This window comes from Cryptotermes secundus, unplaced genomic scaffold (genome assembly GCF_002891405.2).
Source record: "Cryptotermes secundus unplaced genomic scaffold, Csec_1.0 scaffold43, whole genome shotgun sequence".
Classification (NCBI taxonomy): domain Eukaryota; kingdom Metazoa; phylum Arthropoda; class Insecta; order Blattodea; family Kalotermitidae; genus Cryptotermes; species Cryptotermes secundus.
This window is the reverse complement of record NW_019723298.1, coordinates 357,301-372,695: the sequence shown is the minus strand read 5'-3', so window position 1 is coordinate 372,695 and position 15,395 is coordinate 357,301. Positions and strand designations below refer to the sequence as shown.

Genomic DNA, 15,395 nt, shown 5'->3' with positions numbered 1-15,395 from the left:
GACTACACATAAAGGGAACAATACAAAACAAAGTACATACAATAAACAAGGTACACACAGTGCAAATCCAACAAGTTTTCCATTAGGACTCCGCTTAATGCCTCTGTACTTGCAAACGCTTTCCTAACCCTCTTCCTTATAGTGTCTAATTTACAGGGGAAAGACGCTAGTATGCCTGCAGGTAAACTGTTCCAACATTTTATGGTCCTATTTACAAAGGAATATTTGCCAATATCTGTTCTTTGTTTCCTGTTTCTAACTTTCCAAATATGATCGTCCCTACTCAGGTAACATGGTTTAAGCAGGCTATCCCCTGTCGCTTTCCAAGCCGGTCTCCTGGTGTACGCCTTGTACAGGACGCACAGACGGGCTATCAGTCTACGCTGTGCCAGAGTTTCCCAGCGAGATTCATCTGTAGGATTTGCAAATTTAGCTGCTCTTCCTTGTACCCGATTTAAAGCTCTAATCTGCCATTCTCTGTATGGGTCCCAGCATACCGAACCACATTCAAATATCTGACTCAGTAATGGCGTGTAAGCTAGACGTTTCGTGTTATTATTTCCCTGTCTGAGTATACGCATTATTAAATGAAGGGCCTTCCATGCTTTTTGTAGTGTACAGTTATAACTTGTACTCTTCTCCAAGTATAATTAGAATGTTCAAGTCAAGGAGGATGAGGTGGGCAGGGCATGTAGCACTAATGGGGGAGACTAGGAATGTATATAGGATATTGGTGGGAAAGCCAAAAGGAAAGAGACCACTAAGAAGACCAAGGCGTAGGTGGGTGGACAATATAAAATGGATCTTAGAGAGATAGGATAGCATGGGATGGTATGCATTGGATTGGTCTGGCTCAGGATAGGGACCAGTGGAGGGCTCTTATGAACATGGTAATGAACCTTCAGGTTCCATAAAATGCTGGGAAATTCTTGAGTAGCTGCAGAATTGGCGGCTCCTCCAGAAGGGCCCAGTTCCACGAGAAAGTAAAAAAGTAAAAAATAGTTTACATGATCTGTCCATCTTAGAGCGCTGCGTATGATTATTCCTAGGTACTTCCGGAATTAATTGATCCCTAAAGTAATACGTCAGTCGATCCTTCATCATAGATCTGGTGAAACTTACGCCTTACGCTTATCTGGATTTATCTTCATTTCGTTTTCCACCGCTCATTTCCCTAATTTATTAAAATCCGTCTGCAACTTGCCAGTGTCACTATTATCCAATATTTTCCCGTACAGTATGCAATCATCTGCGAATAACCGTATATTTGAATCGATGTCCTTCCAAGTATCGTTAACACAAACTAGGAATAGTAGCGGTCCTAAAAGGCTGCCTTGCGGCACTCCCGATGTCACTCTGACTTCTTCAGAGAGGTGACCGTCAACTCTGACTCTCTGTGAGAGCCCTGACAGGAATCCCTGTACCCGCAGAACGACCCTGAAGTCCATTCCAGTTTCCGCTATTTTTGCAAGTGGGACCAAATCCTGTCTGTTCTGACCCCCTCGTCCAGGGCCTCAGATATCCTGACACACTGTGACTAATTGACTTTCACCCGACTACCCTGGCCTAAAGCCCTGTTGGCCCTCATATAGCCATTCACTTTTTCCCCAAATTTGCCTCAGATACCCTGCTATAACCTGCTCCACTTATGTTAAACTGATCGGTCTGTAGTTCCCAATCATTGATCGATCTCCTCCTTTGTAAATAGGGGCCAATATAGCCTTTCTCCAGTCCCATGGAATAGCTCCGTTGTTCATTATGTCCAGCAATCTCGCAAGGTACGGAATCATGGCTTCTCCATCCAACTTTAAAAATCACCCCAGGAATAACGTCTGGCCCGACGGATTTCTTTCTCCCGATTGCTAATAATCGCTTCTCTATAATATTTATATTGATACTGAAGGGATTTGCTGAATCCGTTGATTGGATTTGTAGTTTGCTCACTCACAACTGAATACAGACGCATAATAAGAATTTAAGCTCTTCGTCTTTTCTATTGGATCTGTGATAGGATTGTCATTATAGCCTTCGATCGCCGGGATATTTTCTCTATTTTCTCTGCCCCTTTTAACACATTTGAAAAACTTTGCCCAGCAATTACCCTCGTTTTGCAAGACCGAGCGTAAGAAGTCTCCTGAGCCTTAATTTTTACATCAACAACTCCTTAGATAAACGCTTCAACCCTCTTGGTAATCTTCACAAAGCTTCCTCTTATTGTACACCCTCCTCACCCTTACCTTTTACCGTTTAACTTCTCTGTTATAATTCTTTAGACCCGGATTTTTACTCAGAATTTTATGAGGCACAAAACTTTCCATACCCTCGAAAACTTATATCCTAATAAGTTTTCAATATCTTCTCTACGCATCTACCATCCCCAGCCCACAAGGTAAACTTTTCCCGAAGAAAGGTTTGTAAACCTAACGGGACTATCCTTTCCATTTTTGGCTGTCGACAAATATCACCCCCTTCTACTTGAAGTAGTACCCCGCTATGACCACTGATGTCAGGTACAATGTTACACGAGGTAAGAGAATTAACAGGCCTGAGGAGGTAAAGGTCCAGTAAGGCGTCTCTTCTTGTCGGGCCGCCTACAACCTGTGTCTAGCCATTATCCCATAACAATTTGTTTACCAATGCTTGAAAGCCGCTTGAGTTTCCCGCATTCCCATTCCAGTCCGCCTGAGGTAAGTTCAAATCTCCTTACTGGAGAAACAGTTGTGATCCAGTTTAAGCCTAAATGACTAAGTACCTTTAAGCAAAATGGTTTTAGAATGATATACGTCAAAATAATTCCTTGGGATGATGAATATTTTTTTTAAATATTTATAATTATACTCAATTATATGAGGTTAAGATATCTCTCGGCCGGTCACGGTAGTCGAGCGGTCTAAGGCATGTACTGTCTTCGTTCGCTTGGAAACCGGGATCGTGAGTTCGAATCGCACTCAGGGCATGAATGCTAATTTGTGTGTATGCGTTTTTCTGTGTTTGTGTACAGGTAGAGGCCTTGCTACAAGCTGATCGCCCGCCCAAGGAGTCCTACCGAATGTGTAAGATCTAGAAAAACCGAAGTGAACGGAAAAGTTCATGGAGGTAGGCCTAGGCCCACTGGGGCTGTAGTGCCAAGGAAAAAAAAAATCTCTCGAAGCGATCTCGTACGCGACTCATTAAATATAAACCACAAGACAGATGAAGAGTCACTTCCAGAACACAGGATTTATGAACGATAAAATTCTTGTATATGCTTGTAGATCGATATTAAGAGATATGAACTTTGAAAATGGGAATAGCAAGATTAATCTATATTGTAATTCAAAATATGCAAATCTTGGAGGCGAAAGCATTGGCTCTCCGAGTCATAACATACGTGAGAGAGGAAGTGAGCTGCTGTTTATTTACTTGTTTGAAAGACCAGAATTTTGGATTATTTGGATTGACAGTATGCTATTTTTGACAAGGTAGACAAGTTGCAAAATTGCGCCTACTTGCTACGACTGTTTGCCCATATGCCTGAACCCAAGACCTGCTGAATGATTTGTCGTGAAACCTGACGCCTGAATTACTAAATTCGCTGATATATTCATATTTCTGTTAAAACCGGACGTACGCGTCTTTCTGCTTTTAAGCCAAGCGTATCTCGATAAATGTCTGTCGTAGTGAAAAGTTTTTCGGACGAACGCAAAAAGAAAAACACATATTTTGTGCCCAATACACTTTTCTGCATGCCTCAAGGTATTAGAGATAATTAAATAAAAGGAAGCGAAACAGCCAGAGACGTTATGCTATACGTAAATTTTCGAACTAATTGAAATTTGTGTCATTTTTGTAAGGTACTATAAAAATAAATACGTATGGTGCAACCTGAGAGGTTCACTACCCGTGCAAGTCGGGCCGCATTTTTGTGGGCCCGGCAAAATCATGTTAATTTACACATGAACAACATTCCTTAACTTGGCCACCTGTACATATTATAACTTGTCCACATTTTTTAATATCATACTAAGGTATACTAAGGTCTTTTATATATTTTAACATTTCTATAATGGCCACACAGAGAAAGGACTGATTTTATTTGTAAAAGTCTGTACGAGTATAAATGAAAATCTCTCCGCCGATATGGGACTTCGCATGTAAGCTTATGATTAAACGTTAAACCCCCTTTTTCTGTTTCTTTTGTTACAGTTCGTGAAATGGTGCATTCCCTTCTTACTCAACTCCTCATGTTACCTTGTACTGAACATTAAAATACGTTAAGTACAAAATCTCTTTCGTATTCATCAGGTTCATTGATTTGATATTCAATTTGTCATCTGCCCAGCAGTAAGAGTAGCGGGTGGGGGAGGAGACTTCAAAAAGCTGAACATAGACGCAAAAGTAGTAGAACAAACCGATAAATTTACAACAGCAACAGCCACAAAAGCAGAGATTTTTTAAAAATATTTTGTGTAAATTGACCATTTGCTTAAGTTGACCAGGCATGAGTGGAACCACAGCTGGCCTAAAGACCGGTTACGCTGCATAAGAAACCAAAGCACTATCAATACGTTTTAAAAGAAAAAACTCCGTGGCCTTTAGTCCGCAAGCAAACTAAACCGACCAAGCGACTGCCGTTTCTCGGCGAAGTTAGTGTCAACTATAGCAGATAGAGGATGTCACGTGGTCAGTGCAACGGATTCCCACGGCCGTTAATCTCGGTTTTCTAGCCCGGAACCGCCATTTCCTTGAAATAGCTCCTCAATTATCCTCACGAGGCCGAGTGGACCCCGTTCTAGACCCACTACTTCTCAATAAATCTGGTAGCGCCGAGAATCGAACCCGGGACCTCTGGATCTGTAGCCAGGAACTCTGACCACTAGACCACAGAGGCGGTCGTTTTAAAGAAAAGACCTCAATATGTTTTAAAAGTAGAGAACAAATCTGACAATTAGAAATTCGACCGAGCATGATGGTACAGGTGTAACGATCTGGACCTATGCTCGGGAGGACCTCAGTTTGAATCTCTAATGGGGCACCAGCTATCCCGATTGCGATTTTTTTTTGGGGGGGGGGGTTCCTCACTCCCTGGCAAACAAATACCGAGATATGGCCTCGATTAGGTCCAGACAGCTTCCTTGAATATCATATCCAGTTCATTATTAATTAGTGATCTTACCATTCGACTCCACAGATAGTCAGGATAAGAATTCTGAAAAGATCGATAAATGCTCCTCCCCTCCAAACAGAAAGTCCATCAGGGATAGTTTTTGATGCTGTGCGACAAACAAAACAACTGTTTGTAAACTCCACCTTCAAGATGAGGGTCAGTGTTGCAGGGAAAAAAAAAACAAGGTTTCATTTTCGTGCAAAGCGGAGTTCTGTACCAAGGTCACAGGGAAGAATTCGAGAATTCTGACGAATCACTTTTACTAAATCTGAATTACACTGCTCGAAAATTCTGACAAAGGTCTTTTGATATAGAAGCGCTGCTACATATTGTTTCTAGAAGTAGCACATCCCCAGAATTTAGGGGCAACCTTGTCACAGAATGGGAAGGAAAACAAACTGCAAGATATTCGCACTAAGGAGTTGTAGCTCCGGATACGGCACTTTCGTATCTCCATTAAGTGTTGCATTCATAATATGGGGCGGAGGGGTTCAGTCGACATAGGGACTAGGCGTCGGGGATGGTCAACTGAGGAATGGAGGTTCGATTCCGACTAAGGGCAAGAGATTTTTCTCTTCTCAACAGCGTTCAGATAGGCTTTTGTGGCCACTGAGCCTCCTATTCAATGGATACTAGTAGTAAAGTGGCAGCAAGTGAATATGAAGACTTAACTTCCATCTATACCCAGTCCCCAACACGTCTGCAAGACGCGGTCCTTAATTAACAACAGAGTCAACTTTATATCTGCTTCTATTTAAATTCTCGGAATGACATTTAATAAGAGATACAAACGTGTAGGCCGCGCTAGATGATCTGAAGCGAGAAAATAATTATCGCCATTGCTTTGCAACGTAACATTACAATAAGCGAAGAGAATCAGTTGGAAATGAAACAACATAAGTTTGTCGTCTATGATGATGATTTATTAGGCTATAATACAAATATATTCACTGTTTATTGTGAGTATCATATGAAGGATACACCTTGTAGGTAAAATGGAATGTTTGAGAATGCTAAAGCAGGTGGCACTTGTAGTAACTGGTGCACCTTGAAGGATTAAGTTTCTCTTGGGTGCAGTACGAGCTGGGATAGCTCTGTAGCTATAGGAAAGGGCTATGGGCTAGACGGCCAAGGTTCAATCCCTGGCAGAAGAAAGAGATATTTCTCCTGTCCACAGCGTCCAGATCAACTCTGAGGCCCACTCAGCCTCCTAGTCAATGGGTACGGGGGAGGGGGGTCTTTCCCCAGAGGTACAGTGGCTGGGGCTTGAAGTTGACCACCAAGGTCAAGAATACCTGGATCTGTACAATCACACCTCCATACGTTTTCATAGCTCAGTGCTTGACTCGTTAAGCCCAGGCACAATTTTATAATGCAAATACCATAACCATTCCTATCAACATTTTTAACATTAAGAGAGACTGAACATATTTTGGAATAAAATACTGAGGAATTAACAAATGGATCGAAAACAGTACATAAAGAGATACATAATTCATACTCTTTATAAAATACTGTTAGAAAGAGGAGTTCTGTCTTCTGGGATAAAACGCCGCGAAGTGCGCTGAAAGTCACTCTACGTTTCGCAGCAATATGTCACCGTCATCTCCAGGGCCGAAGAATAAGCCAAGCAAGAAACAGCACGAAGCATGTAGGAAACAAATCCTATGATTAGAACTCTCAGAATACGGAAGATGAAACTGGCGGGGCATTTAGTAAGCATGCATACGACATTTAATTTGTCCGACGGCTGTTTGGAAAGTAACCTCCGGTGAGCTCTTGATATAGCAAGCAACGAGAACAAATTATTAAATACAAAAATACGTACATACTGAAGCTACTGCTCAGCATAGTCACCGTCAGAACTGAGGCACATGTCGTATCGGGGAATAAGTTTTTACATTCCTGTGTCACAGAAGTATACGTACTACCGAAATGGGAACCACTATGACCAATAAAAATCTGATTCAGCAGGAAATTGGAGATTGGATTCTGGTAATGCTTGCTACCATTCAGCCCAGGATATTTGTCTTCTCGTCTGCTGTCTAAAAACATAAAAATTAGAATATAAAACACTGTAATGTTGCCTGTGGCTCTGTATGGGTGTGAAACTTGGTCCCTGACTTTAAGGGAGTAACATAGACTGAGGGTGTTTGAGAACAGGGTGCTGAAGAGAATATTTGGATAGAAGAGAGATGAAGTGACAGAAAGTTGGAGAAAACTTTCATAATGAGGAGCTTTATATCTTGTACTCTTCGTCAAGTATAATTAGAATTATCAAGGAGGATGAGATGAGTAGGGTATGTAGCATGCACGTGGAGAAGAGGAATGCGTATAGGATATTGGTGGGAAAGCCAGAAGGAAAGAGACCACCGGGAAGACCAAGACGTAGGTGGGTGTAAAATATAAAAATGAATCTTAGAGAAATAGGATGGGATAGATTGGGTTGATCTGGCTCAGGATAGGGACCTGTGGAGGGCTCTTATGAACTTCGGGTTTCATAAAATTCTGGAAGTTCTTGAGTGGCTGCATAATTCGCGGCTTCTCAAGAAGGGCTCAGCTCCATGAGTGAGTGAGTGTATCAAAGAAGTCTGCCGCCAGTGAGCTCGGCCCGTTTTGACACTTTCCATCAACTCCTCATTACTGCTGAAGCGCTGTGATCCCAGCCAGATATTCAGGGAGGTATGAGTAAAGAGGTTGTAGTCGCTAGGAGCGAGATCAGGGCTGTAAGGAAGGTGGTCAAACAACTGCAAGTTGAAATGCTCCAGCAGTGCTCGAGTGGAAGCAGCTGTATACGGACGCGCCTTGTCATGGAGGAGCACAACGCGTACACAGGCTTTCTGAATGGCCCAGCGCAGTTGTTTTAGTGTTTCGCAATATACTTGTGACGTTACTGTGGTACGTTTCATGAATTCCACCATCAACTCTCCTTTCCTGCCCTAGAAAACAGCTGCCATCAGCTTCCTGGAAGCAGGTTAACGTTTATTTAAACTTCTTTCTTCCTTGGCGAATGTGTGCGCATCCACTGTTCTGTCTGCTTTTGGTTTCAACATTCACAAATGAAGCCCAGGTTTCATCACCTGTAACTCGTACGATTTGATTGAGAAATTGGTCGCCATATTTGTGGTATTGCTCTAAAAAATTCAAAGCCGAAGCCATTCTCTGCATTTTGTGCCCACCCGTGATTATTTTCGGAACACATATTGAGTAAAACTTGTGGCAGCGTAGCCTAATTGTAATAATCCTGTAGAGAACAATGAGAAAAAATTTGTGAAAAGTCACGCGAAAGTTCTGAAATTGTAAACGCCGTCTTTCAAAAAGCTTTCTGGTCAAAACTTTGAACAAGATCGTCACTCACTACAGGTGGTTGATCACTTCGCTCTTCATCGTGGACATCTGTTCATTTGATCGCCCATCTCCGAACATTCTACACCATTGTCTTACATTTCCTTCACTCATTACACTTTGGCCGTAAACCACGAATGATTCACGCTGGATTTCCGCAGCTCTCGTGTTATTAGCTTGAGGAAAGCGGATAACATCGCGAATTTCGCAGCTGGCGAGATTGTCAATAGCAGAGAACATTATAACTCACTCTGTAGAGACAAGAACAAGCACTAGGTGACCAGTTATATGATGGTTTACATGACAATGAATCATGTGACGCTAGCTCGCATGCGCGAGTTGCCTAAAATAAACGGAAGTTACTTTACGAATAGCCCTCGTAAATATAAAGATCAAAGATCTCTTGGAAAACATGGCCATAAGTTTGAGGGAATATTAAAATGGGACTTAAAGTAGATGATATATGAAAATGTGGACTGGATTATAGTGGAATATATCGACCAGCTTACTGACTATCAGCGTCTCGAGAAGGACCCTGCTCCATCGAGTGTCTGAGTTAATAATTATTCTGTGTCTTCAGAGACCTTCAGATGGGCCTATCTCACAACTGAAGCATAGATGGCAAAGCCATAGGATGAATCAGAAAAGCAGAACTGCGTAGAGAACATGTGTTTCTATGTTCTCTGTAATCTTGGACACAGTGATGACAACTGTTCTGCAGCAGTAGCGTTTCAGCTTTAGTTCTTTAAAAACCAGTGGAACTATATCTACCGCCTGCCGGCAGAGTGTGTTTCTGTGTTCCGTATGGTTCTCACAACAAACAGCGATTATTTCTCTAAAAAGCACCAAGAGCTGGACTTTGAAGCAGAGAAGTAACGCGTTTCCAGTGAGGTATGAACTGAATTCTTATATATTGTGGCGTATAGATCCGTTTTTTTATTGCTAGTGGGGTGGGACTAAGTCCCTTGTACTGCGGCCACTTCTGGCCTATTGTACCAGCCCCAGATGATAGGTGCGGGTGATTTTGGAGCAATTGGTGGAATGAAGATTAGCAGGGGAAACAGAAGTACTCGGAGAAAACCTGCCCCAGCGCCACTTTGTCCACCACAAATCCCACTTGACCAGACCCGGGATCGAACTGGGCCGCCGCGGTGGGAAGCCAGCAACTAACCGCTTGAGCTATGGCGCTGTATAGACCCGTTGCTAAGCGCTGACTGTGTAAACTGTGGCCGTTGCTAAGTAACGCCTGCAACATACGTGCACGCATCAATAGAACGGGCTTATACAACCCGTCTGTAAGCAACGGATCGGTAAACACGCCAACAGTAATGTTGGAAACGGTGTCTTCTATTCGATCCGTGCAAAGTGGTTACAAAGAAGAGTTCAGTTGAGAATCGTCAGTCGGTTTTCGGAGGTCCAAGTGAGCGTTAGCCGAGAGTTTAGCTCTACAAGGGAGGCTGAGGAGATGGCGCTATGAGTCAGTTGTGAAGTGTTACCCAGTGAGCGTTAGCCGAGAGTTTAGCTCTACAAGGGAGGCTGAGAAGATGGCGCTATGAGTCAGTTGTGAAGTGTTAACCAGCGGGCAACGGAGTGACCACGATTGCTGAGATCTATTACCAAGCATAGACTAATGAAAGCTTACTGAGAAGACTTAGCGCAGAGTTATTTGTAGTGAGGAAATAAGCAAAACTGTTACGATTGCTTGTAGTTCCGAGTGGTGTATACAAGTGGTCAATAAATCCAATTCACCCAATCCATACCCTGTCTATAGTAACACCCGCAAAACGTGACAGTATTATATTAAGAAATCCAGTCTTTAAAAGTGTTAATAATCTTTCAGATTGCAATTTGCAAAGGTGGGTCTATTAGTTCCACTATGTATGTCAGACTATGCACATGTCATAACTCGACAACTCGTAAAACTTTATACTAAGTTAAGTTAAAGCTATCCCTGTAACAGGCCGTGGAAGTCCATAGGGGTGTGAGACGTCGAGGCTCTCACATTTTCTAGTCGATTGGCTCACAGATGGAGGTAAGGTTGTCAGCTTTATGCACAGGCCGCCCTGTAGCCCCAAGAAGATTCTTGGTACTGATTGCTGTTAGAGGCTGAGTCGACCCCAGGGCCATAGTGCGGCTGGAAGGATTTGGTAAACTGAAAAAAAAATCCTATGGCCTCAGTGGGAATCGAACCCATGACCATCCGCCTTGTAGCATAGCGCCTCAGCCAATTTATTGATACATTCTGATTTATATTAAAACAGGATATTAAAGACATCTTGCGTGAAGATCTACGTGCATTTCGTAATTCGTATGTAACCCTCTAAATATTTACTGGAGAAAAATTAAACATATTTTATATCCAATACTCATTTTCGTATGGTTTACGATTTGCGAAACAGTTAAACAAAAGCGAATCAGAGCTCCAATGTTGTTACGCTACGCGCACGTTTCCTCAGTTGTCTTGTTAAATAGGCGTGTGCGTAGCTGACAGGAAGCCTAAGCTCGTGTAAAACTATGATGAAGGAAAACAAGGAAGGCCGAAATATAATAAACCAATTTCTTCCTAAAAAATTACACGAGTACTGGGTGTCCAGTCAAATGGAAAAAACTCCTTCGAATTCCGGAAATCTCGAGTTCAGATCTCGGCTCGGACACGGCCATGCTACAGATTGTCATGGTGTTCCTTAGTCACTCTATGGAGAGGAGGGAATAATAACTCAAATTATGTCACTGTCGCTTTCTTGCACTTAGGCTATACTCTGAGCCGCGACCTGAAACGGCCGTTACATAAACCACAAATAAGTTGACGAGTAATTAAAAACCCACTCATCAGCATACTCGTATGTTATTCCAGAAGTACCACGTTCAAATCTCGGGAGGTGCATATACTCTAATAAATTTTTCGTGTAATTTTACTTTCTTTCTCAGTAAATGACGATGTAATATTTTCACGCACTACGAATACCTCTACACTCCCTTTTTGTTTTATAATTAGTGAATTATTATATAATCCCTAAATTCTTTCCCACCTGATGCAGGCTTGTGGCTCATGGCAGTCCAGAACCTCTAACCATCGCCTACGACTGACAGAATACCACAGTTGAGGTACTGATTCGATCTGAACTGCAAAGCCATTAGGTGGGTGAAACAGATCAGAACAATCAAAATATATTTCACATTCTCAGGCGATAAATGTACAATTTTCTAGTTCCTTCTTCCGGTTCATACACAGCAGCAGAGGAAAAGGTTTCCGACGTTTCGGGGGGATATACAGACTTCATATCCTCAGCACAAAAAAAACGATGTCAGAAACCAGAAGAACCCCTCATCCCACTCCCTCGGAAAATATTTACTCGAGTTAAGTGACTCACCTTCGAGGCTTTGGTCATATCCTTTGGTGAAGAAGAGCATAGCCTTAGCGGCCCGCTCGGGTGTCTTGAGCAGTCCCTGCCGGTCGGGGTTCTCGCCGAGAGAGGAGAGTAACAAGCGGTAGGCTCGAGACATGTCGGGCAGGAGGGCCTCTCGGGTGGGCGGTCGATGGTCCAGCTCCAGGTCATGGTGGAACGTGCATTTCTCGTGACCTGTGCAAATATTAGAGTATTCTGAGACGAATAGTTTGTAAAGCATACTTTCCTACTGCACAAATGTATCCGATCCTACAAGCCTATTACTTTTATTATTAGCTACAGATACATTGAGTAAAGACAGCTCGTCGGTATAGACAGGGGTCTTGGGCTGGACGGCCGGGGTTCGATTCCAGGCAGAGACATGAGTTTTGTATTTTCAACACTTTCCAGACCGGCTCTGGGGCCCACTCAGCTTCCTATTAATTGGGCACTGGGGGAGGTCTTTACCCGGATTAGGGCAGCCGGTGAGTGAAGTTGACCATTCATCTCGGACTAGTGCCGAGGTCAACAATAGTGGAGCTACACCTCCACTCCCATACATGTGTCCAAGGTATAACGCTCAATTAATTATGCAGAGGAATACCTTCAATTTTTACAGATATTTTATTTCGTTTTTATGAAGAAAAAAATACTCATTACTTAAAGTGCAGAACCTGTCCTAATTAAAATTTTAGGATATAACTTCAATAATTCGCACCGGAAGGATGCGTTATAATCTATATGAAACGCAATTTTACCAATTACAGAAAATACGGCGGTGTAAATCTTTTAATTATGTGACGAATTCAAGGTTATTCAGAATTTTTACGTCCTACTGACTGAAGAAGTGCCGATCACAGTGGCCGCGCGGTCTTCGCCCGCTCGAACACTGGGATTGTGGGTTCGAACCCCACTCAAGGCATGAATGTTTGTCTGCATTTATTCTGTGTTTGTGTTGTTCTGTATAGGTAGCAAACTTGCGTTGGGCTGATCCACCGTCCAAGGAATCTTACCGAATGTCTAAGAATAAGAAACTGAAGTGAAACCAAGCGTTTCATGGATGTCCTATGCTCCAAGTGAGAGCAACAGACAGACAGACAAATAGGACATATGCAAAGACATAAATCAACATTTATAACTACTTCCTAGTGTAAAAGATTGACTGAAGCATTTGAAGGAAAATGATCAATATAATCACTATTTACGATTTTCTTTAATTTACTTACAAATGACCTTAACAAAAATTACATATATATTTTGCGTTTTGAATTATAGTACCAAATATATCCAATACTGCCAGGGTTGTTCACATGTCGTTAAGTTCGTACGACCGATGAGCTATTTTCTATGATAAGGAATTAAGGAATATGACGTTAAAGTGGTTTCCCCCTGACATGAAGTGTTAGTATGATCATGTATTTCAAAATATACTGGGGGCTCTTTGTACATCGCCTGACAGGGGTAACTTCCTTTCCGAACCAACTGAAAACATATAATTTGAAAGAAGCTCCGCATTTGGCCGCAATGTCCACACTGCATTGGGAACACATGAAACAACAACAAACTTCGTGGCCTGTAGTCCACAAGCGAACTGTACCGACCGAGCGAACACACAGCTAATAATTTTCCGAATTACATCCTAAATTGTCTCCGAATCTAAAGCAGAAATGCTGAGGAGGAGGAATTCTTCGAGTATGACATCTGGTAAAGAAGATTTCCAACGGAAGAACGTACAGTTTCTTTACTTTTGCCGTGCATCGAATGCGCGCTGCTGCCGCGCGCAGCTGTTCGTGAGCGGAAAATTCTTTAGTTAGTTCACGGTGTTTATGTCCAGCATCGAAGCGCGGCAGCCGCGTGCGGCTGTTGATCGACGTTGTTCCTGTGCCGCGAAAGAAACACGGAACGCCACAAGACCGTCTCAACTGAAAGAACACAACACACTGAAGTCCTTTTGCCGCGGGACAAAGAACCGCTACGATTTGGCTCGACACGCGCCAAGTTCGCGCTCGGCAGTGTTCGTTCTGCAGAGCACGGCAACATGGTATCGACTTTGCGAGGCAAAGCAACGAACATTGTCTCGCGCAATCGATACCCAGCTTTAGAAAATTCTGCTAGCTCTCTGAATTTACTATAACGAAGTTGAAGGAAATGGTGAAAGTCAATCGAATCATTTTAATATTTCACTCGTGATTGCAAGTAATGTCACTGCGTCTCATCACCGTGCCATGCAGGCGTATATAGTAGAATTGCAGTTCTATGCATTCACATATTGGGCCTACATTGAAATGAGTGACAAGTTCCCGTTCAGGCCGCTTTAAATATCGGACAGGAGCTCACTCTCAGATAGGAAGTCCAGTGGGCCCTTAGTCCTTCCCACTTATCTTGTATAATAAGCCACATTCCCACCATGGATCTCTCTTGTTACGAAGATGAGTTTTCTCAAATGTCTATAACCACCTGCCAGACTGCATGGTGTCATAATCCAGAAGACCACAAGGTGGGAAAACTATTACACAACTTTTTAAACGTTTTTCAGGTCGCCTAAGCTCCCGTTGTAGTAAATACCACGTACATATACGGGGGGGGGGATTATCAGATCTATACAAACTCCGTGGCCTATAGTCCGCGCAAGCGAACTATACCGACCGAGCGACCGCCACTTGTTGGTGAAGTTAGTGCTAACTTTTGCGGATAGAGGGTGTCACGTGGTCAGCGCAACGGATCCCCACGGCCGTTAATCTCGGTTTTCTAGACCGGAGCCGCTATTTCCTTCAAATAGCTCCTCAGTTTTCCTCACGAGGCTGAGTGGATCCCGTTCCAGAGCCACTACTTCTCAGAAAATGTGGTAGCGCCGGGAATCTAACTCGGGACCTCTGGATCTGTAGCCAGGAACTCTGACCACTAGACCTCAGAGGCGATAATTATATATATCTGTTATTATTTCGAAACTACTTACTATTGAAAAACTAACTAAATAACTAAAACTACATATCAGTCTCTGTCTTTAAAAACCAGCAGTCCCTCAGCTAGTCAAAAAATTCCTAGTAATTTATGAAACCCGAAATTTAATAATATAGTATATATATAAAAGTAATGTGTGTGATTCTAGCATCTCTGTTTCCTGCTTCATACCGTAGCGGTAATACAGAACACACAGAAGTACGTATTATAAATTTACTCCGTTCCCTTGTCAGAATGCATGGCTTACAACCCCTAAGGCTGTTAAATCTGTGTGCAAGTGTTGCTTAAATTTCTGGCTGCTACTCGAACCCACTTTCTACGGCTGTTAAAGATTTGTGCAAATAATGCGGTAATTTCTAGCCATGATTTGAGTCTTCAGTCCCAAAATTTCTTTTAAATTGCATGGATAAATTTCAGTGTCTTAATTTGAGTGTTATTTCTTCTTTAAAGTGTTAACTACTTCGAATATAAACTGTAGTATTGACAAGGAAAGCTACCGTGTCACGGGCGAAAAACGGAAAATTGTTCCAACACACAATAATGAAGCTGGTAGTGTC

At 42.6% G+C, this 15,395-nt stretch overlaps 1 protein-coding gene across 2 annotated transcripts in view; it reads right to left on the bottom strand.

The window, feature by feature from the left end:
- The window catches only part of LOC111861655 (GTP cyclohydrolase 1), a 73,113-nt gene that overhangs the window by 39,111 nt on the left and 18,607 nt on the right, over positions 1–15,395 (bottom strand). For both annotated transcript variants that reach the window (XM_023846401.2, XM_023846400.2), the window contains exon 2: positions 11,863–12,072. In XM_023846401.2, coding sequence (XP_023702169.1) covers positions 11,863–12,072 — 210 coding nt within the window. The remainder of the gene's footprint in view (positions 1–11,862; positions 12,073–15,395) is intronic.